At 42.2% G+C, this 24197-nt stretch overlaps 1 protein-coding gene and 1 long non-coding RNA gene across 10 annotated transcripts in view; one reads left to right on the forward strand and one right to left on the reverse strand.

Moving 5' to 3' along the window:
- The window catches only part of ETV6 (ETS variant transcription factor 6), a 289838-nt gene extending 284892 nt beyond the window's left edge, over positions 1–4946 (forward strand). For all 5 annotated transcript variants that reach the window (XM_045165309.1, XM_045165308.1, XM_045165311.1 and 2 more), the window contains one exon: positions 880–4946. In XM_045165309.1, coding sequence (XP_045021244.1) covers positions 880–985 — 106 coding nt within the window. In that variant the 3' untranslated portion in view covers positions 986–4946. The remainder of the gene's footprint in view (positions 1–879) is intronic.
- LOC123333203 overlaps positions 1–24197 on the reverse strand; it is a 207646-nt gene that overhangs the window by 14929 nt on the left and 168520 nt on the right. The window lies entirely within an intron of this gene.

The raw sequence follows: 24197 nt of genomic DNA on the forward strand, positions 1-24197 counted from the left end.
GAGGTCAGCATGAGCTGTGACTTGCATCAGAAAGAAAGACTGGCCAGACTGGAATAGAGTTCACACTCGTAAACAGTGGAACACAGGAGTTTCCTGGGTTGAGACGACAGAGAGGCCCAAGGAGCAGGCCAAGTCATCATAGGCTTTTGAATGTGGAGTGAAGACAGAAAATGCCTGTTCTAAGACAGGTCATATGGTACCAGGCAGACTATAGGGGAAGGGAATGGTGTGTAGGCTGTGGAAAGGGCCTTCCTACCGTAAGGATGGAACTTTTGCAATCAGGCTCCCTTCCTGAACCATGGTCATGGTCAGAATGTGCCACTGATGTTAATTCCATATGAACCCAGTGACCGAGAAGATGAGGCTTGCTGCAGGCACCCAGCTGCCAAGAAGACAGAATAAAGGGAGTGAATGGCTAGCATTTAGGGTGCATCAGTGATAACGCCAAAAAATGTCTTTCTCTTGGCCTTTCTAATTTCCATAAGCTCCATTGTCTGGCCCTGTTACCCATTCCATCCAGCGTTTAATTGTATCCTTCAAGTTAGATTAAAGTTTTGAATACCATCACTTGAGCTTATAGTCTGGGATGGAGATGGGTATATATCTCCCAGGGTCCTCTTGGATGGTCGTGCAGGAATGCACTGCCTGCTCCATCTTCTTCACCATCCTCCCAGCCTTTTTTATAGTTATTTTGCCAGCTTTCAAGCAGTGAGAGCCTGGGGTATCTTTTTCTAAGAAAATGCTAGGTTAGCATTAACGACCAGGTTCAGTAGCCCTCCAGCTACGTAAAGGTGACAGGCTCCTTTTTTTAAAGAGTTCAAGGTGAAGACAGCTTTAGGGAACTGTAACCTCTTCACGCCACCGTTTCCTCTTCCAAAGGTTTATGAAGACTCCAGATGAAATCATGAGTGGCCGAACAGACCGTCTGGAGCACCTTGAGTCCCAGGAGCTGGATGAACAAATATACCAAGAAGATGAGTGTTGAAGGAAGTGATTCCCGGCTTAGTGGGCCAGCAGCCAAGGGCACCCCCCTCCCTAGGATGGATGGGGCAAGATGAAGCAGAAAAGAAGAGACATGGATGTGGCAGTAACACTCCTCTCGCCCAGCGCGAGGGACCCCGCGGAGCACCTTAGACAAACCACTCAGCAAAGGCGGCGCTGGAATTCTGGCCGAGGGCACCAGCCTGGGACTCGCGTTCATGGTTCCTCCTCGATCGGAATCTCTTGTCTGTGATTCCTCCCTCTCCCCCTCCACCTGTTGTTAGTTTCATGGTGTTTTTGTTCTTTTTTTTAAAAAGACCATGCAGTTTGACTTTTCATCATTCATATAGGGGAAGACATCCGAGGCTGTTTTCCTATGGAAATACGTATCTATTATATATATATATATCTATTTTTTGCAAATCTCACAAAGTGCAGAAGCCCAGCTGGTCAGGAGAGAGAATATTTGCAAAAGGGTTCAGGTTCCTCTTGACCCTGCCATGTGGATCAGGTTTGTTCCCATTACTGTTGGGTTTTGGCTGGAAAAAAGAAAAAAAAAAAAAGATGCTCTTACAAAAGATAAAGTGAAAAGGAGAGCTCTCTTCTTCTCTCTCTGGCTCCCTTTCCTTCCTGGCCCCAGCTCTGTCCTCCCGCCTCACTGGCTGTTGAACTTCAGATGCCCTTTCAGCAGAGTTCAGCCTCTTGGAGAGTCTTGGGAATTTTCGGCACCTGTACATTGGAATATGTGGTCTGGGTGCTTTGCAGCTGGCACCACAGAAATCAAACCCACATCCCAACATCTGGCTTCCTGCCAGAGAGGCCCCAGAGATGCTGCTGTCCTCTGGAAAGATACATGTGAATCCAGCAGGCCACCCCAACCAGCTGTGAGGACCATGAGGCTTGGTGGTTCCCTGGAGCATAAGGCTGTCCAGATTATCTGGAAGCCCCAGCATCATGGGATTAGTTTGCAAGTGCTGCAGAGCAAAAAAAAAAAAAAAAAAAAAGACAGCACAAGTCTTATGGCCCAGAAACTAGATGACAAGTCTTTGGTGGTGGTGTGGATTATCCCAGAGCAGGCTACAGAGGGTCGTCTCTGCTCTATCCCAAAGGCCATCTTGCAGTCAGTTTCATATCCCCACTTAATTTTTTCCCCCCAATTCCTAGCATTTTTTTTTCAAGTTTCCTGGTCCCCGCGGGACACACGGCATTTGAGAGGGAGGATCCAGGAGTGTGTCGTCTCAGTTGTCAGCGGTGTTTGCCAAGCCTGGGCAGACGGGAAATTCCTCAGATTCCTCACTTTTTCCCTTTTTCCTTCTTCCCTTGCTGTGTTTCAAAATGGACTCGTGTGTGGCTCTTTTTCACCTCAAAGTAAGATCAGTCACATCTTATGAGGAAGGTGCCACCTCTTAGTACTTTTGATGATGATAACAGATATTTTTAGAAAGCTCTTGTTAGATTTTTTTTTTTCCCCTTTTCTAGCCACTTAAATCAATTCTTCCAATACAGGCTCGGAATCCAATATTAGGAGTACAGTCTTTTTGTACTGGGAAAGATTAGACCTGCCTTACAAAGCACCCCCTCCCGGTTTCTCTCCGCTTCTTCTACTCCGTTGGGCAAGCATCTCGTGGCCCCCAGGGTACGTGTCTGCACCGTCAACAGCACTTGCAGATGAAGCCAGCAGACCTCCAGGCATGTCCTCAAGCCATTTCTGATGGAGTCAGGCAGGCTGGGGTTGTGGGCACGCAGGCAGGAGGAATTCTCCCATCCCCTCCTGTACCCCCCAGCCCTACCAACAAGGGCACCAGCCTGCAGGAAGTGGGAGGGGACAAACAGATTGACTATTGTTCAAGGACACTGGAAACGTACCTGCCTCTTATGCGACCACAGAGAGATGCATGGAGGTGGCCAGCCTCCTCCCACCATCGCACACTCCCCTCTAGTCCACCTTCTAGAATGCTGGGCCTGAAGTGAGGTCAGGGACCTCCAGTGTGGGCTCGAGGGTCCCCTGGTGAAGGAAGGGTTTGGGCTCAGTCTGCTCGAACGGGGATGAAACCCAGCGTGCTACAGATGTCTTTCAAGAGTGTCAGCAGCACACAGGGATAACCTTCCAGCCTGGAAGGTGACTGATGTTGGCTCTCAAACGGGAAGATTAAGCCAAATACCTGGGGCAGTCACTGAGTTGAAGGGCTGGAGAGAGAGGGTGGATCATCACTGCGGCTTTTTGTGTGATGTGACATCAGAGACCAGGATGTGTCGCTGCTCTTCCCTGAGATCAGAGCATCTCACTCTGTTCACCCAGGTGTAAGGACTCGGGCTCTTGTGGTCCAAGGAATCTTAACAGTTGAATTGTGGAGGGGAAATTCCCCTTTGCCCCTAGGGTTTCTGTATTTAAAGCAATATCCTCTAAGAGTCTGTAAGACATAGGCTGGCACCGTCAGCCACTTGGAGAAATAGAAGGTGTCAACTCCAATCCAGTCTTTATTGTCCATCCGGATATTACCGTTACTGGTTTTCTGTTCATTCCCTTAATGGCAGAGGTTCTTCTCATTGGTTCTTTGAGGGAATCTTTGAGTGATGCTGACAGTAGGGACACAGCATATCCCCAGCAGACCCGAAAGATTGCAGGTTCAGTTTAGCCAGCTTGGGTGGAGCATCTGCTCGACCCTGAGTCCCAAGAGTCAGGCACCGTCCTTGCCCTCTGAGCGCACCTCCTTCCTGCAGAATATTTCCAGCATGAAATGTCTCACTTCAACACTAAGCACTAGAGGTGACGAAAATCTCACCTGGGACCAAATTAAGGGTACGTTCATGGTCGGAATAGTTGGCCTTTCCTTGCTGCCATCATGGGAGCGCTTGGCTTGCAACATGAGAAACTGGGAAAGGAAGATGCAGAACAGTGCTGCAGGAGTGACCTTATCCGCCAGCAGTGTCCAAGGCGGACATTCTCCCTTGGATCTTGAAATTCTCTAGCATCTTCTTTTCCCTACACCTTGAGGTAGCCAGGGTGTCTCCTTTCCATCAGAAGAAAGCAGTGGCAAGTGGCTGGACTGGCTCCAGGGGAGTAAAGTTATCTCTAAGATCTTTCTGTCCCCAGGTGACTTTGTCTTGCCTGAGGTAGCATCACGGATGCTCCGAATCCTTTGGCGGGTGGGCGTGGCCCCACGAGCAATGAGGAGTAACAACTAATGGATTACTCTCCTTTCAACAGTATGTTTAGAACCCTCTGCCCCATTATCTTCCTACACTGAACTTTGTCCAGATGAGAATGTAGATTTAGCTGAAACTTAAAGGCCATGACAGGATGTACCTAAATGCCTAAGTAACCACCACCTCCACCGTTCACTGCCTAGGGTCCAACATATGTTTGAAAAGTTAGCTCTCCTTTTGAAGAAGGGAAATCTGAGTATCAGGCCATGTGACTTGTCCCAGGAGCAGACGGCATGCCAGGGTCAGAATTAGGACTGGGATCCAGCCCCGGTCATCCCCCCATCTGACCCATTCCCACCCAGGAAGCTAAAGATAAAAATTTGGGGAAACACACAAAGAACAAAGGGCAGTTTCTTGGCCCAAGCATTCGGTGCTAGTTTTCACCCACTCAGCCTGTTCCTCTTCTGAGCAGTAATGAAGGGATTGATCCAAGGAGCCGTGGGGGGTGAGCCGAGGGCGGGGGTGGTAACAGTGGTCCCTGCAAACCACAGAAGACTAACCTTATACTCTTTTGGCCTCATCTGCATCAACACTAAACAACTCCCTGAATCTTTCGCACATGCCAAGTGGACACTTCACCATTTCTCTCTGTGACTGCAACCACCTGCAAATCAGACTGAATCTAGAATTTTTTTTTAATTTCTAATCTCTTGTTGTTTTATGAGGTGTGGGGTTTATAAGGGACTGAATCAAATGAATGTAACAAAAAAAAAAAAAAGAAAAAAAAATGCCTTTTCTCAGGGCCAGTGAGTTGCAAATAATTTTTAAAGAAAAGCCTATAATTGCATCATCTCAATAAATTTTTTATAAAAAAAAATCTGAGTCTGTTTTTAATAATATGGAGTCAGACAGGCCACACTCAGTTATGGTGGAAAGCATGGTCCTGGTTTCTCACTGGCAGGAAGCCTCCATCACAGAGAAGTCTGCAGGCAATCTTTGAACAAGTGGCACCGGAAAGGTCAGAGCACATAGTTCAAATCTGAGCGCCTGCCACAGGTAGAGAAATCTTCCAGAAGGCATCCCAATCAGAGATGCCTGGGTGCTGTGCTGTGCCAAAGCTTTGTTAGTTTGCTGCAGACTGACTTGACTCCAGGAGTTAAAGATCCCTGGGTCCTCCCACAGTAGAAGTGCTCCCTCAATTGAAATCACGGGTGTACAAGTATAGGTGATGAGGTCAGGAATGTAGGGTAGAACCTGTGACTATACCCAGGGCAATAAAGACCTGGAAGCCCAACCATCACACAACTCAGAGCCACCCCCACACTCAGAAGGTCTCCACCACGCTGACCAGTGGAGCTGCCTGCCCACCAGTAGCTGTTTATGACCCCAACATCAGACATCCTGCAGTGGATCAGAACTATCTACCTGGCATCAGCGGTGGGTAGAAACTAAAAGAAAACAAAGCAATGAAAGCAATTTACATTGCTTATAAGCAACTTGGATGTAGGTTGCAGAAGCAGAAATTTAGAAATCAATGTTTGAGAACAACACTCTCAGAGAATGCTGTGAGGTTATTTTTGTATTTTAACTTGTCCTAGGTTATTCTATGACCCATGACCTGGAGGTCTTCTCAGGTGGCGCTAGTGGTGAAGAACCCACTTACCAATGCAGGAGACTTAAGGGACATGGGTTCCATCCCTGGGTTGGGAAGATCCCCTGGAGGAGGGCATAGCAACCCACTCCAATATTCTTGCCTGGAGAAACCCCATGGACAGAGGAGTCCATAGGGTCGCAGAGAGTCAGACAACTAAAGCTACTTAACATGCATGCACACCACAACTAAGACCCAGTGCAGCCAAATACACAAACATTTTAAAAATACAATAATAAGGGTCTGTGGGCTGCTGTCTATGGGGTCGCACAGAGTCGGACACGGCTGAAGCAACTTAGCAGCAGCATGTATTTCCTAAGGTGGTAACAATGCATCCGAAGCTACTACTATCCCCAGTATCATATCCCCTGAGAACTGCTAGAAATGGAAATGATGGCTCCTGTCCCATCAACTGAATCGAAAACTTTGGGAATAGGGCTTAGAAATCTTGTTTACAAAGCTGTCTGTGTGATCTGATGCACACTCAAGTCTGGGAGCCACGGCTTGCATCAATCTATTCATCATAGTATGAAAAAGAGCATGTGGCCAATGAAAGTAAATACACACATTAATTGATGACAACTAATTGTCATGAATCATTCTCACAATAATGCTAGCTTTTTTCCCCAATACTATATATACACCTTCTGAGTGTGGGGGTGGCTCTGAGTTGTGTGTGTATATAGTGTATATATGTGGAAGGAGGCGAAATGGACCAAAGTCCTCTTCCTGCTTCCTCCAAACCTTTTAGGACATCTGTGTGCTATAAAGATTAGCTGTTTCAAAGGGTGACTCGAACTACTGACCTCCACTTGCAAATTAGAGCACAGCAATTCATCCACTTCTATCCGCTATCTGCCTAACTAGCCTAGTCTAAAAAGAATCGTTCTCATGTACTGACTGCCCTTGGCTGGCTGTCTCTGGAATTGTTAAGCAGAGCCCAGGTGAGCACTTGGCCCGGGGTTTTTTACAAGAGACTCCAGAACCACTGGACCAGATCAGCGCTTCTCAAACCTAAAAATGCTTCAAATCACCTGGGGATCTGGATAAAAAGGAGATTTTTGTCAGTAACATCACCACCTTTAGAAGCAGGGGCAGAAGATCTACTCTGCTCCCCTACTCTGTGGGTGAGGCTGGAGATACAGCCTTTTTAACAGAAGATGCCCAGTAATTCTGATGAGGCTGATCCTTGAACCACACTTTGAGTAGCACGAGGCCAGCGATCTCCTGTCAAGCCCTGAGATTCTGACCTTCAAGCCACGCTGAGCTCGCCTCTCTCTCTCTCTGGTGTATCCTGTTGCCAATTCCTTCTCTAGAATCGTCCCCAGGGCCAGGCTTGCTCTTCAACAAAGTTTGCTTGCTCTCCTTTTAGAGCAGCCACAAAAGTAAACACGGTGATCAAACATCTGCTGAGTAAAGGAATAACTACTCACGTCCTGGACCTTCACACAGATGTTCACAAGATGATTCATGGTCAGCATCATGGCAGGGAAGGAGAGAATTCCTGGCATCACTGCCTCTCTTTTAGCCTCTAGAAAGATCTTTTTTTTTTTTTTTTTTTTTTTCAAAAATAATAAGAGAGTTACCAATATAACACTAAAGCAATTTTCCTCCAATTATAAAACAACCACAAAAAAGGGTAGAGAGTTAGAGAGTTCATGTACATTCTTCACCCAGCTATCTCTAATGGTGACAACTTAGAAAGATCAATCCTGAGTAGTGTGAGCAGACGGAAAGCTGAGGAAGCCATTCTTGTTCCACAAGACAACAGGACAGATGACAGATCTTCTATGGTGCTAACAGGGGACAGTCCCAGGCAGTGTCCTCAGGGTTGCCTCTTACATTCATCTTTTTTAAGGACCTCATTCCTGCTGGACTGATGAGGTAGATCTCTGCTAGTATAAACCATTGCATTCAGTTCAGTCACTCAGTCGTGTCCAACTCTTTGCAGTCCCATGAATCAAAACACGCCAGGCCTCCTCATCCATCACCAACGCCCGGAGTTCACCCAAACCCACGTCCATCGAGTCGGTGATGCCATCCAGCCATCTCATCCTCTGTCGTCCCCTTCTCCTCCTGCCCCCAATCCCTTCCAGCATCAGAGTCTTTTCCAATGAGTCAACTCTTCGCATGAGGTGGTCAAAGTACTGGAGTTTCAGCTTTAGCATCATTCCTTCCAAAGAAATCCCAGGGCTGATCTCCTTCAGAATGGACTGGTTGGATCTTCATGCAGTCCAAGGGACTCTCAAGAGTCTTCTCCAACACCACGGTTCAAAAGTATCTTTCTTCGGTGCTCAGCTTTCTTCACAGTCCAACTCTCACATCCATACATGACCACTGGAAAAACCATAGCCTTGACTAGATGGACCTTTATTGGCAAAATAATGTTTCTGCTTTTCAATATGCTATCTAGGTTGGCCATAACTTTCCTTCCAAGGAGTAGGCGTCTTTTAATTTCATGGATGAAGTCGCCATCTGCAGTTGTTTTGGAGCCCAAAAAATAAAGTCTGACACTGTTTCCACTGTTTCCCCATCTATTTCCCATGAAGTGATGGGACCAGATGCCATGATCTTAATTTTCTGAATGTTGAGCTTTAAGCCAACTTTTCCACTCTTTTCTTTCACTTTCATCAAGAGGCTTTTTAGTTCCTCTTCACTTTCTGCCATAAGGGTAGTGTCATCTGCATATCTGAGATGATTGATATTTCTCCCGGCAGTCTTGATTCCAGCTTGTGCTTCTTCCAGCCCAGCGTTTCTCATGATGTACTCTGCATATAAGTTAAATAAGCAGGGTGACAATATACAGCCTTGACGTACTCCTTTTCCAATTTGGAACCAGTTTGTTGTTCCATCTCCAGTTCTAACTGTTGCTTCCTGGCCTGCATACAGGTTTCTCAAGAAGCAGGTCAAGTGGTCTGGTATTCCCATCTCTTTCAGAATTTTCCACAGTTTCTTGTGATCCACACAATCAAAGGCTTTGGCATAGTCAATAAAGCAGAAATAGATGTTTTTCTGGAACTCTCTTGCTTTTTCCATGATCCAGTGGATGTTGGCAATTTGATCTCTGGTTTCTCTGCCTTTTCTAAAACCAGCTTGAACATCTGGAAGTTCATGCATAAATTCTGCCAAATATTTATCAAGGTAATAGATGACCACTCTCTCTTTCCCCAAACCCTCTTAGCAACATTCTTCAAGAATCCTCCAAGAGTCTCCATGCCTGTCCCTTCAACTAGAGTTTGGCCATGAGATTCCATGTCAGATTACTTGAGTTGGTCTCTGCTTCCTGGGAGCACTAAGCACCCGCTCCTTGCTGACCCAATGGCAAGCGCTCTATGAGTGCAACTAGATGCCCGTCTGCCATGGACTGCTCACCACCCTGTCCTTACTAGGGCTCTCAGAGGGCAAGACGGTGTTTTATGCACTTTCATATGACCAGCCCCTCTTGTGCTGCCTGGCACGTCTTTTTCTGAATAAGTGCTTTGAATGAGAGTAGAGTGAGAATTCACTTGAGTTAGACAAAGATTTCTTGGATATTACACCAAAAACACAATCCATAAAAGAAAAAAATGCCAGGGGCCCAGTTTGTTCCCTGGTCGGACCTAGATCCCACATGCCACAGCTAAAGATCTTGCCTGCCTATTGCAATTAAAGCGCCCATACATGGCAATGAAGATCCTGCACAATGCAACTAAGTCCTGGCACAGCCAAATAAATGATTTTTTTTAAAAGATTAACATTTCCATTAAGATAACTATCATTTAAATTATAATTTTAAAAATAAATTATAATCCATTAACATTTCCCTTAAGATAATTATAATTTAAATTATCATTTTAAAAATTAAGTATAATTTTTTAAATTGTTGACAAATTGGACTTTATCAAAATTAAAATTTGCTCTTCAAAAGTCACCGTTAAATGAAAAGACAAGCTACAGACTGGGAGAAAACACTTCTCTTTTAGGTACAAAATAAATTAATCACGTGCACTGAACATACCGACATTTTTACTTTATCTAAAACTACCCTGAAAGATAGTTATCGTTCCATTCATAACAGGTAGTTTTAGTCACTCACACAGAAAAGACAGAGATATATTACATGTCTGCTGAAATGAAACCATCTTCCAAATGTGTTTTAAAATGATTTCTTCTGTCATGTTGGCAAAATACTTCGCACTGTTCAGTAATTCACATTCCCTCTTCCCTTTCCTTCTGCAAATCTCTGAAGTAGGCAGCCTCCTGGGAAGCATATTAAAGGGTTTTTAAATGAGTTCATTAATAAACAGCATTATTGGCTGAATCTTTGGCCTCAGAACTCAACCTATTGCAATTACAGGCAAAGAGATATATCCAGACAGTGGACCTTTGGGCTGGAGGAACAGCCTGCAAAGTCATCAAGGAATGATCTGCTGTGTCAGGAGCAGAACAGTGTTAGAGACAGGGCAAGATTAGTAAGGATGCTGATTTTGTCCACCTGAGGATCCTGTCAGCTTGAGCATCAATGTCCAACCTTCATTCTGCCAGTCACATCAGAGATCCCAGGTACAGACCTGAATTCATTGGTACCAAGTTTCTAATTCTGTATCCCTTACATAGTGAAAGTGAAAGTCACTCAGTGGCATCTGACTCTTTGTGACCCCATGGACTACACAGTCCAGAGAATTCTTCAGGCCAGAATACTGGAGTGGGTAGTCATTCCCTTCTCCAGGGGATCTTCCCAACCCAGGGATCAAAGCCAGGTCTCCTGCATTGCAGGTGGACTCTTTACCAGCTTAACCACAAGGGAAGCCCAAGAATACTGGCATGGGAAGCCATTCCCTTCGCCAGCAGATCTTCGCAACTCAAGAACCGAACCAGGGTCTCCTGCACTGCAGGTGAATTCTTTACCACTGAACCACTGGGGATGCCCTTACATAGACTGGTTCCCAACACAGCAGTCATAGAGTGTTTAAACAAGAGCAGTCAAAACACCTGCCTCCTTGCTCCCCGACCTCAGACAGTTGGCTTAACCTCTCTCTGCCTCCATGTCTTCAAATATCAGCTCTGCTTTTTATCAGTTCTACATGTTAGGAATACCCAAATAGATAACCTTCTGAAAAAGTTTCTATTGGTTTTGTTTTATTTAGCTTGAGTTTGGACACCATGCACCAAGTACAACCCTGTTGCTCTACAGATGAGGGGTCAGAGCTTGGCCAGGTGAGGGGCAGCCTAAGCCACCCACACCCTGGGGGTGTGTGAGCCAGGGTCCCCAGCTCAGGATGCTCCCTGGACCACATTTTCAGCCTCAAAGAGCCCCTGAGCAGTCAATGAAATTAATCTGTTGCTCTGGACTCAAGGGAAACAATTGCCTTGATTCAGCTTTACTGAAGGTGTTTTGATCCAGTTTTGTCCCGGTTCGATAGCTTTAGGAAATATGTAGGTTTTGGTCTATTTTAAATTGCTTTGTGAGGTTCTTTGGTTTTGTTTTCTCCTTCTTGTTAAGGAAGTCCCAGCTCAGCCCAGTGCACAAAACAATGTTATTTGGGTTCAGTCTGGGGACTGGGAAATGACAACGACACCCCTGAAAAGAGCCCCGGACACAGGGAAGCCCTAGAAGTCTGGGCGTTTGGAAAACCGGAAGGTCCAGCTGTGAGACACCCTGACCGTCTTTGCCCATGGCTGGCCTCCTGCTTTTCTGGAGTCCATGCACATGACCAAGGGAGAATCTCTTCTTTCCAGAGATGTGTGGGGAAGCAGGAGGAACAGCTGCTGTACTGGGTTCTAATCCCATCTAACCACTGTCTCAAGCAATTCACTGAAGGCTTGAGCCTTTGTTTCCTGGAGGACTATTTTCATCAATGAACCACTGAAATGGTTCAATGAAGAACATGTGTAACAATCTGGCACATCCATGTTATTTCTTTTCCCTCTTTCCTGCCTGCCAAACTCCACCCCACCTCAATGTATATACACACTGCCCTGCCAGCACCTCGGTGGCTAAGTGGTTAAGAATCTGCCTGCCAATGCAGGAGTCATGAGTTCAATCCCTGGTTTGGGAAGATCCCCTGGAGAAGAAAATGGCAACCTACTCGGGTATTCTTGCTTGGGAAATCCCACGGATAGGGGAGCCCGGCAGGCTACAGCCCATGGGGTCTCAAAAAGTGAAACACAACTTAGTGACTGGACAACAACTGCCAGAATTACATTTCTATAGTTCTGATTTTATAGAACTCCACATGGGAAAATCAGCCAATGACAATTCCTGAGGGATATTAGACCTTTAGTTTCTAGTCAATTGAATTGTCCTGTCCCCTTCTCAAGGTACATATGGCCCTTAGTCAAAACCTTGAACAAAATGAGGTAGTTACCTTGCAATACAACCTGGGGAGTCCTAAAGGAGGAACCTCCCCCAGGATTAGAAATTTGCAAACTCATCCCCTCCCTGAGCCTCTTCCTCCTAGTAAAAGCCTGCAGCGGCCATTTGCATCCACTTGGAACTGGTTAGTCAAATCAGCAAATGAATGCAAACTCTCCAAGGAATTTGAAACCTGCTGTGGGCAATTCAGCTTAGAGTTCTTTCCTTTCCTTTCTCTAATAGCCCCTAACCCAGTTCCCTGCCTGAGGAAAACCCAGGAGAAAGGGAAAACTCCAGTGAGAGCTTTCTCCAAATCCACCTCCACCAACAGAAAGGTTTTCTATTGAAAGGGAAATTGGGTTTTGGATTAGGTGTAATCAGGGTTTTAGATGCTCAGATATAGCTCCCTTGTTGGGAAATGCCTAATTCTCTCCCTCTACTGCCAGTACAAACACCATGGTCATCATCAAATATTGCTTCGGGACCCATGGGCACCTGACCATCCTTGAGGACCATGGAGTCCTTTCCCATGAAGGGTGTGGACTGACTCATCCAATAGAAGTGTAGGAAGAGACGTGACTTTAGGGACTCCTGCACCTTGTCCTGCCTCTTGGCTAAGACATTTGCCATGAGGAACACCCAGTTCAATGGAAACAACATAAATGTCCATCAACAGTTGAATGGATAAAGATATGATATGTATGTACACACACACACACACACACACACACACACACACACACACGATGGAATATTACTCAGCCATAAAAAAGAATAAAATAATGCCATTTGCAACAATATGGATGAAACTAGAGATTATCATACCAAGCAAATTAAGTCAGAAAGGAAAAACAAATACCATATGATATCACTACATGTGGAATCTAAAATATGACACAAATGAACTTATCTATGAAACAGAAACAGATTCACAGACATTGAGAACAGCTTATAGTGGTCAAGAGGGGATAGAAAAGGATAGACTGGATGTCTGGGATTAGCAGGTCTTACATACAGAACAGATATTTCAGTCTGTATTACATATAGACTATTACATATAGAACAGATAAACAACATGGCCCTATTGTATAACACAGGGAACTGTGTTATATATCCTACAATAAACCATAATGGAAAAGAAAAAAAAAATAAACAAGGAGAAAAAAAGGACACCCAGTTCAGTTCTACGCTCACCTACAAAGACTTCTTCCATCTCAGACACTAAGGTGGCTTAACCAGTAGTCAAGCAGAAATTACACCAATGTGAAATAATTATATGGTGTCATGATGCAGCGGCTCCTTTAGTCTCCCTCCCTTTATAATTCTGGGTGCCAAGGTGCCAACCTTTGGGTGGCTCCAACTTGCTAAAGCACATCCCCTACTGGGAGTTCCATAGAGGAATCCTGTTCCTGGGAGACTGCTCAGGCCACAGCACAGTTCTAACAGGTCCAGCCCAACAGCCCCAGGCCAGTCAACCTCAAATTATTTTGAAACATTCCTGTCCTTTGTTTTTTGAACATTTTTTTTTTTTTTTTTTTTTTTTTTTTTGAAGGAGCTCCAGGTGCCCCTGGTGATATGCAGCTTCTGAGATGGATCAGTAAGCCTCTTCAAATTAAGTAAGAGGAGAGTGGTCTGGAGAAAGAAACACAGGCTTTGGGATTAGCCAGAGCTGAGTTTGGAACCAGCTCTACCCACCCCTCTAGAAATAAAGCATTAGTCACTAAGTCATGTCTGACTCTTCTCTGATCCCATGGACTATAGCACATCAGGCTCCTCTGTCCATAGGATTGTCCAGGCAAGACTACAGGGATGAATAGGCATTTCCTTCTTCAGGGGATCTTGCCCACCCAGGGATCTAATCCAGGTGTCCCGCACTGCAGGCAGACTCTTAATCTTCTGAACCACCAATGTGACCTCGCAAAAACTACTCATTCCTTTTAAGTAGCCACTTTCTTTCCTACAGTTCTGAACGGTTTCTTTGAAAAGTGGAGAAAATGTATGTAAATGCCTGGCATATTACAGTTCAGTTCAGTCGCTCAGTCGTGTCCGACTCTTTGCGACCCCATGAATCACAGCACGCCAGGCCTCCCTGTCCATCACTAACTCCCAGAGTTCACTCAGACTCACGTCCATCGAGTCAGTGATGCCATCCAGCCATCTCATCCTCTGTCATCCCCTTCTCCTCCTGCCCCCAATCCTTCCCAGCATCAGAGTCTTTTCCAATGAGTCAGCTCTTTACATGAGGTGGCCAAAATACTGGAGTTTCAGCTTTAGCATCATTCCTTCCAAAGAAATCCCAGGGCTGATCTCCTTCAGAATGGACCGGTTGAATCTCCTTGCAGTCCAAGGGACTCTCAAGAGTCTTCTCCAACACCACAGTTCAAAAGCATCAATTCTTCGGTGCTCAGCCTTCTTCACAGTCCAACTCTCACATGCATACATGACCACTGGAAAAAACATAGCCTTGACTAGACGGACTTTTGTTGGCAAAGTAATGTCTCTGCTTTTCAATATGCTATCTAGGTTGGTCATAACTTTCCTTACAAGGAGTAAGCGTCTTTTAATTTCATGGCTGCAGTCACCATCTGCAGTGATTTTGGAGCCCCAAAAAAATAAAGTCTGACAGTGTTTCCACTGTTTCCCCATCTATTTCCCATGAAGTGATGGGACCGGATGCCATGATCTTCGTTTTCTGAATGTTGAGCTTTAAGCCAGCTTCTTCACTCTCCACTTTCACTTTCATCAAGAGGCTTTTGAGTTCCTCTTCACTTTCTGCCAGAAGGGTGGTGTCATCTGCATATCTGAGGTGATTGATATTTCTCCCGGCAATCTTGATTCCAGCTTGTGTTTCTTCCAGCCCAGCGTTTCTCATGATGTACTCTGCATAGAAGTTAAATAAGCAGGGTGACAATATACAGCCTTGATGTACTCCTTTTCTTATTTGGAACCAGTCTGTTGTTCCATGTCCAGTTCTAACTGTTGCTTCCTGACCTGCATACAGGTTTCTCAAGAGGCAGGTCAGGTGGTCTGGTATTCCCATCTCTTTCAGAATTTTCCACAGTTTCTTGTGATCCACACAATCAAAGGCTTTGGCATAGTCAATAAAGCAGAAATAGATGTTTTTCTGGAACTCTCTTGCTTTTTCCATGATCCAGCAGATGCTGGCAATTTGATCTCTGGTTCCTCTGCCTTTTCTAAAACCAGCTTGAACATCTGGAAGTTCACAGTTCACATATTACTAAAGCCTGGCTTGAAGAATTTTGAGCATTACTTTACTAGCATGTGAGATGAGTGCAACTGTGTGGTACTTTGAGCATTCTTTGCCTTTGCCTTTCTTTGGGATTGGAATGTAAACTGACCTTTTCCAGTCCTGTGGCCACTGCTGAGTTTTCCCAATTTGGTGGCATATTGAGTGCAAGCACTTTCACAGCATCATCTTTCAGGATCTGAAATAGCTCAACTGGAATTCCATCACCTCCACTAGCTTTGTTCATAGTGATGCTTTCTAAGGCCCACTTGACTTCACATTCCAGGATGTCTGGCTCTAGGTCAGTGATCACACCATCGTGATTATCTGGGTCCTGAAGATCTTTTTTGTACAGTTCTTTTGTGTATTCTTGCCACCTCTTCTTAATATCTTCTGTTTCTGTTAGGTCCATACCATTTCTGTCCTTTATTGAGCACATCTTTGCATGAAATGTTCCCTTGGTATCTCTAATTTTCTTGAAGAGATCTCTAGTCTTTCCCATTCTGTTGTTTCCCTCTATTTCTTTGCATTGATCGCTGAGGAAGGCTTTCTTATCTCTTCTTGCTATTCTTTGGAACTCTGCATTCAGATGCTTACATATTTCCTTTTCTCCTTTGCTTTTCTCTTCTCTTCTTTTCACAGCTATTTGTAAGGCCTCCCCAGACAGCCATTTTGCTTTTTTACATTTCTTTTCCATGGGAATGGTCTTGATCCCCGTCTCCTGTACAATGTCACGAACCTCTGTCCATAGTTCATCAGGCACTCTGTCTAGTAGATCTAGTCCCTTAAATCTATTTCTCACTTCCACTGTATAATCATAAGGGATTTGATTTAGGTCATACCTGAATGGTCTAGTGGTTTTCCCTACTTTCTTCAATTTCAGTCTGAATTTGGCAATAAGGAGTTCATGATCTGAGCCACAGTCAGCTCCTGGTCTTGTTTTTGTTGACTGGATAGAGCTTCTCCATCTTCGGCTGCAAAGAACATAATCAATCTGATATCGGTTTTGACCATCTGGTGATGTCCATGTGTAGAGTCTTCTCTTGTGTTGTTGGAAGAGGGTGTTTGCTATGACCAGTGCATTTCTTGGCAAAACTCTATTAGTCTTTGCCCTGCTTCATTCTGGCACATTACAGGTATTCAACAAATGATACAATTCTTCATGGATCCTCTCTCCAGAAAGTGGATGGATAGGTAGATATGGGATCTTCTATCCAAAGGCCTTATCTTCCATTCATCAAATCTTACCTAGCATCTCTCTTCACATTTTATTCTTTTTTCTATTCATTAGTCAAGGAAAAAAGATTATAAGAAATAACTTCAGTGTGGAGGCTGTTCTAAATCTATCTTTTTCCAAATGAACTGAACTCTTTCCCAATAAACAATGTATTAATATATGGTGGAGCTGAGAAGCATTCTAGATTCCCAAGTAAAAACTTCATGCTTACATTATACTTACAAGAAGTGTTTGCACATACTATAAATCCTTATAGTATAAAGGATTATAATAATCCTTTATAGTATACTATAAAACCCCATGAAAGGGACTTCCCTAGTGGTCTAGAGGTAAAGGCTCTGCACTCCCAGTACAGGGGCCCCAGGTTCGATCCCTGGTCAGGGAACTAGATCCCACATGCCACAACTAAGAGTTTGCATGCTGCCACTAAAGATCTTGCATGCCACAAGGAAAACTGGAGATCCCACATGCTACAATGAATACCTGGCACAGCCAAATAAATAAAAATAAATATATATTTTAATGGCATGAAAAAAGAGACACAAGAAGGGGTGAAGTTACTTCGTAAAGTTCACATAGATAGAAGCAGGAGAGCTCGGTTTCAAACCAAGACCTTCCAATTCTCATTTGTTTTTTTCTCATGCTCTATCATGTTATCCAGGACAGGAAACTCTTCAAACCACTGTCAGTCTTTGACACAGATCCCTCTTGATCTGGCTATTACAGAAGAGAACTCTTAAAGGAGTGAACACAGGATAAGTAAGTCAAGCTGGTGGGAAGAGTTGGGCGTGGCCATGATGTAGAATTTGGAGTCCTGAGATCTAAGTGAAGGTGCCTCTGGTGTCCACTAAGGCAGCAAGGAATAGTAGAAGAGCACCAGATGTGGGGCAACAGAGAAAGGAAACGCATCTGAAAGAAACATGGGGAAATACTGGAAATAAACTTCTTGTAAGTCTTCATTTCACCCTGGGCCAGCCTCAGCTCTCTTTGGTACTATACTGACTTCACAGACTTCCATTTTTTTCCCATGGCCTTTTCTTGGGAAGGAGAGGGTGTGGTGAAGGGATTGAGGAGGAAAACTGGGGTGAACTCAGTAGGCAGAGGTGGAATATAGCCAGGAGCAGAGCTGTGTGCATTATCAGGGTAGGTAAAAAGGGCCAAAGCCCAAATCAAGAGTATAAGCATTGAGGGTATTTGAAGAGCCAGGAATAGCAAGCTAGATACGGGGTGGGAATGAGGATATACACAGAAGAAGCTTCTAAGAGTGAGGATGATCAAAACCATAAGTGTCAGAAGGTAATAAGAGAGGAGGGGTGTGTGTGTGTGTGTGCTTGTATGTACTCGCATGTGCTTGTGTGTGTGTGTGCGCATGTGTGTATGAACAAGTGATCATATTGCTATAGCAGTTTCAACCCCCACCACCCCACACACACTGGGCAATGTTTGTATGTCACTAAAAGTTCAGTTCGAGTCATAGGAATACAGAACATTAGAACTAGAAGGAATCTTACAGCATTTCATGTAAATTGGAGCTCAAAGGAATTAATGACTGACCTGAAGCCACACAGCTATCCAGTGGCATAGCTATAGCGTCCTTCTGTATGGTTTACTGGCTTTGGCACAAAGAGTAGGGAAAACACCTCGGCAAGGAATTAAAGGCAAAGAATCAAGAAAACAGTCCTCAGGAGTTACCAACCAACAGCATAAACACAAAGGCAAAAGAAAAGAGGAAAATATTCTGAAAAGCACACATTCAGATATGAAAAGTCCCATACTTAAAATGATTTAGTCTTAGGAAAAACAGATCCTGAAAGCAAAAATGGCATACGATATAGTTCAGAAGGAAATGCAAAAAAAATAAATAAAAATATTAAGTTTATGGACAGTTTGATGCCAAAGTGTTATAATAAAGTGCATGCCATAAATATTTGATTTTGCATGAAGAAATACAGGCAACTGGTTTGTGTGGGAGGAAAGAGGCTTTATGTGTGATTTAAATTTAAAAAGAGGATGAATAAACCAAGTTTATTAGCTGAAAGCTTGCAATTGGGTGTTCCAATAGAGTGGCTTCCTGCAGGCTTCTCAGCAATTTATAAATGTATCTGGACAGTTTCAGAAACAAGAAGTCTACTGAAGCTATAAACTAGACCTTGGTTTTCACTCTTGTCCCAGAAATGATTAGGTAGACTAGTGCCTAAAATCTCAAAACTTTGAATGAACTGAAATTAGAGCAAAAGTTATAGTATCATAGTATGGGGTAACATACAAAAATGTAATACATATGACAAATATGGCAAGAATGATAGCAAGGAAGATGATAAATGGATCTATATGGTTACCAGGTTCTTATATTTTACATGAAGCAATATAACAGTAACTCTGGAATTCTAAACAGTTAAGAACATTATAACATCTAAACAATCATTTTAAAAATGAAAATAGGATAATAGATTAATTAAAATGAAATTGTTAAAAGTATACATTTAACCCAAAAGAAACCAGAAGAGATCGCAGCCAAACTAATACAGTTATGTAAAGTTTAAAAAATAAAATAAAATTAAAAAAAAGAAACCAGAAGAGAAACAATAGAACAGATGAGACAAATAGAAAACAAAGAATAGAATGTAGACAATCAAATTAATAAACACAATAAATGTGAAAAGACTAAACACTCCAGATAAAAGAGACTGCCAGAATGGCTAAAAAAGGCAAAATCCAAGTATATGATGTCTATAAGAAACACACTTTAAATATAAGGACAAAGGTAGACTAAAAATAAGTGGATAAGTGGGGGACTTTAACACTCCACATACACCAATGGACAGATCATCCAGACAGAAAATAAGGAAACACAAGCTTTAAATGATACAATAGAACAGATAGACTTAATTTATATTTATAAGACATCCCATCCAAAAGCAGAATATACTTTCTTCTCAAGTGCATAAGGAACATTCTCAAGGAAAGATCACATCTTAGATCACAAATCAAGCCTTAGCAAATTTTTAAAAATTGAAATCACATCAAGTATCTTTTCTGACCACAATGCTATGAGATTAGAAATCAATTACAGGAAAAAAAACTATTAAAAAACACAAACATATGGAGGCTAAACAATACACTACTAAATAACCAAGAGATTACTGAAGAAATCAAAGAACAAAGCAAAAAACACATACAAACAAATTACAATGAAAACACAATGACCCAAAACCTATGGGATGCAGCAAAAGCAGTTCTAAGGAGGATTTATAGCAATACAACCCTACCTCAAGAAACAATAAAAATCTAAAACAACCTAACCTTACATTTAAAGTAACTAGAGAAAGAAGAAAAAGCAAAACCCAAAGTTAACAGAAGGAAAGAAATCATAAAAATTAGAGCAAAAATAAATGATACAGAAATGAAAAAAAGAAACAGAAAAAAAATCAATGACACTAAAAGCTGGTTCTTTGAGAAGATAAAAAAAATTGATAAACCTTTAACTTATCAAGAGAAAAAAAGAGGATTCAAATCAATAAAATTAGAAATGAAAACAGACACTACAGAAATACTAAGGATCATAAGAGACTACTATAATCTACTATTTGCCAATAGAATGGACAACCTGGAAGAAACTGACAAATTCTTTAAAAGATACAATCTTCCAAGACTGAACCAGGAAGAAATCAAAAATATAAACAAATCACAAATACTGAAATTGAAACAGTGATTAAAAATCTTCCCACAAACAAAAATCCAGGACCAGATGGCTTCACAGGTGAATTCTACCAAACATTTAGAGAAGAGTAACACTCAGCCTTCTCAAATTCTTCCAAAAAATTGCAGAGGAAGGAACACTTACAAGCTCATACCAGGAAACCACCATCACCTTGGTATTAAAATCAGAAAAGATATCACACAAAAAAGAAAATTACAGAGCAGTATCATTGATGAATATAGACACCAAAATCCTCATCAAAATACTAACAAACAGAATGCAACAATACATAAAAAGGATGATTAAAATGATCACACATCATGAACAAGTGGTATTTATTCCAAGGATGCACTCTGATTCAATACATGCAAATCAATCAATGTGATACATCATATTAACAAACTAAAGAATAAAAACTGTATGATCATTTCAATAGACACAGGAAAAGCTTTGGACAAAATTTAACACCCGTTTATGATAAAAACTCCAGAAAGAGGACATAGAGAGAACCTATTGTTAGTTTTGTTTAGTTGCTAAGTTGTGCCCGACTCTTTTGTAACCCCATGGACTGTAGCATGCCAGGTTCCTATGTCCATGGGATTTCCAAGGCAAGAATACTGGAGTGACTTGCCAGTTCCTTCTCTAGTGGATCTTCCTGACCCAAGGATAAAATCTGCATCTTCTGCATTGGCAGGTGGGTTCTTTACTACTGAGCCATCAGGGAAGCCCAGAGGGAACTTACTTCAACATAATAAAGGTTATATATGACAAACCCACAGCAAACATCTCTCTCAATGGTAAAAAAAAAAAAAAAAAACTGAAAACATTTCCACTAAGATCAGGAAAAGACAAGGATGTCCACTTTTGCCATTTTTATTCAAGTTTTAAATAGTCCTAGCCAAGGCAATCAGAGAAGAAAAAGAAACAAAAGAAATCCAAATTGTAAAATAAGTAAAACTGTCACTGTTCACAGATGACATGATACTATACATAGAGAATCCTAAAGACACCACCAGAAAACCACAGGGTCAATCAATGAATTTGGTAAAGCTGCAGGATACAATATTAATGCACAGAAATCTCTTGCATTCCCATACACTAACAATGAAAAATCAGAAAGAGAAATTAAGGAAACAATCCCATTTACCATTGCAACAAAAAGAATAAAATACCTAGGAATAAACCTACCTAAGGAAGCAAAAGATCTGTACTCAGAAAACTATAAGATAATGATAGAAGAAATCAAAGATGATACAAACAGATGGAGAGGTATACCATGTTCTTGGATTGGAAGAATCAATATTGTGAAAATAACTATATTACCCAAAGCAATCTACAGATTCAGTGCAACCTCTATCAAATTACCAATGGCACTTTTCACAGAATTAGAACAAAAATGTTTACAATTTGTATGGAAACACAAAAGACCCTGAACAATCAAAGCAACCTTAAGAAAACTGGAGCTGGAGGAATCCCGCTCCCTGACTGCAGGCTATACTACAAAGCTACAGTAATCAAGACAGTAAGTATTGGCACAAAAAGAGAAATATAGATCAATGGAATAGGATAGAAAACCTAGAGATAAGCTCAGGGTCACCTAATCTATGACAAAGGAGGCAAGAATATACAATGGAGAAAAGATAGTCTCTTCAATAAGTGGTACTGGAAAAACACAACATGTAAAAGAATGAAGTTAGAACATTCCCTAACACCATACACAAAAATAAACTCAAAATGGACTAACAATCTAAATGTAAGACCAGATACTACAAAACTTTTAGAGGAAAACATAGGCAGAATACTCTTTGACATAAATCACAGCAATATCTTTTTTTGACCCACCTCCTATAGTAATGAAAATAAAAACAAAAATAAACAAATGGGACCAAATTAGACTTAAAACCTTTTGTATTGCAAAAACCATCACAATATTCTAAGGTAATTATCCTCCAATTAAAATAATTACTTAAAAATAAAAACTGAAAAAAAAAAAAAAAAAACCTTTTGCAGAGCAAAGAAAACTGTGAAAGTGAAGTCACTCAGTCGTGTCTGACTCTTTGTGACCCCTTGGACTGTAGCTCACCAGGCTCCTCCGTCTGTGGGATTTTCCAGGCAAGAGTACTGGAGTGGGTTGCCATTTCCTTCTCCAAAGAAAACCATAAACAAGATGAAAAGACCATGCTCAGAATGGGAGAAAATATTTACAAATGAAGCAACCTAAAAGGAATTAATCTCCAAAATATACAAAGAGCTCATGCGGCTCAATATCAAAAACACAAAGAAGCCAATCAAAAAATGGATGGAAGATAGACATTTCTCCAAGGAAGACATATAGATGGCCAAGAGGCACGTGAAAAGATGCTCAACATCACTAATTATTAGAAAAATGCAAATTAAAACTACAATGTGTCTACAAAAAAATTACAATGTGATATCACCTCACACTGACCAGAAAGGCCATCATCAGAAAATCTACAAATAGTAAACATCAGAGAGGGTGTGGAGAAAAGGGTGTGCTCTTGGTGGGAATGTAAATTAATACAGCCAGAATGGACAACAATATGGAGGTTCCTTAAAAAATTTAAAGCAAAACTACCATATGATCCTGCAATTCCACTACTGGCCATATACCTCAGAAAATTATAATTCACGAACATGCACCCTAATGTTCATTGCAGTACTAATTACAACAGCCAAGTTATGGAAGCAACATAAAAGTCCATCAGTGGGTGAATGGATCAAGAAGATGCAGCACATATACACAATGGAATATTACTCAGCCATTAAAAGGAATGAAACTGAGTAGAGACATGGATGGACCTAGAGACCGTCATACACAGTGAAGTCAGAAAGAGAAAAAACAAATATCATATATTAATGCACATATGTGGAACCTAGAAAAATGGTACAGATAAGCTTATATGCAGGGCGGGAATAGAAATGCAGACATAGAGAACAGATGTGAGGACAGGGGAATGGAAGGTGGGATGGAATGAACTGGAAGATAGGGATTGACATATATACAGTACCACGTGTAAAACAGATAGCTAGTGGGAACCTGCTGTAGAGCATAGCGAGTTCAGTTTGGTGTTCTGTGGTAACCTAGATGAGTGGAATGGGGAAGATGGGAGGGAGGCCCAAAACAGAGGGGATATATTTATACACATAGCTGATTCACTTCACTGTATGGCAGAAACTAGCCCAATATTATAAATCAACTACACACCAATTTTCTTAAATACATAAAAAAATATGCTATACAAACAGCAAGCATAGGAAGACAGAAGTGGCTATGTTAACAGAATACAAAGTAGACTATTACTGGTGATAAAATCAGAGCCTCTGGAAACAGACATTAGTTAGCTGACTATAGAACCTAAAGAGTGAAAAAATAAATTAAAAAAAAGTTAAAGGAGGACAAGATACAGTATGTACAGCATTTCCCCTAATTGCCTCTGCTAAGCTGCTTCAGTCGTGTCCAACTCTTTGCAACTCTGTGGACTACAGCCCCCCAAGCTCCTCTGTCCATGGGATTCTCCAGGCAAGAATACTGAAGTGGGTTGCTATGCCCTTCTCCAGGGGATCTTCCTGACCCAGTGATCGAACCCAGGTCTCCTATGCTGCCTGCATTTGCAGGTGGATTCTTTACCACTAGCACCACCTGGGAAGCATAAAATTGCCTGTAGTGTATCTTGAAAATAATTTAAGACAACATGGTTCAAGAACACTCAACTTCCTGAGTGCTCATTATGAAAAATGAAAGACTTTAATTAGAAAATAAACTCAGGAAACACTGAGCTGGGTAGACCCTCCAGCCTTAGGTACAATTCAAATGAATGAGGAATAATATATATTCATTAAACAAATGTTTTGTTAAGTTCCTGCCATGTGCCAGATACT

Source organism: Bubalus bubalis, chromosome 4 (assembly GCF_019923935.1).
Source record: "Bubalus bubalis isolate 160015118507 breed Murrah chromosome 4, NDDB_SH_1, whole genome shotgun sequence".
NCBI classification, from domain to species: Eukaryota; Metazoa; Chordata; class Mammalia; order Artiodactyla; family Bovidae; genus Bubalus; species Bubalus bubalis.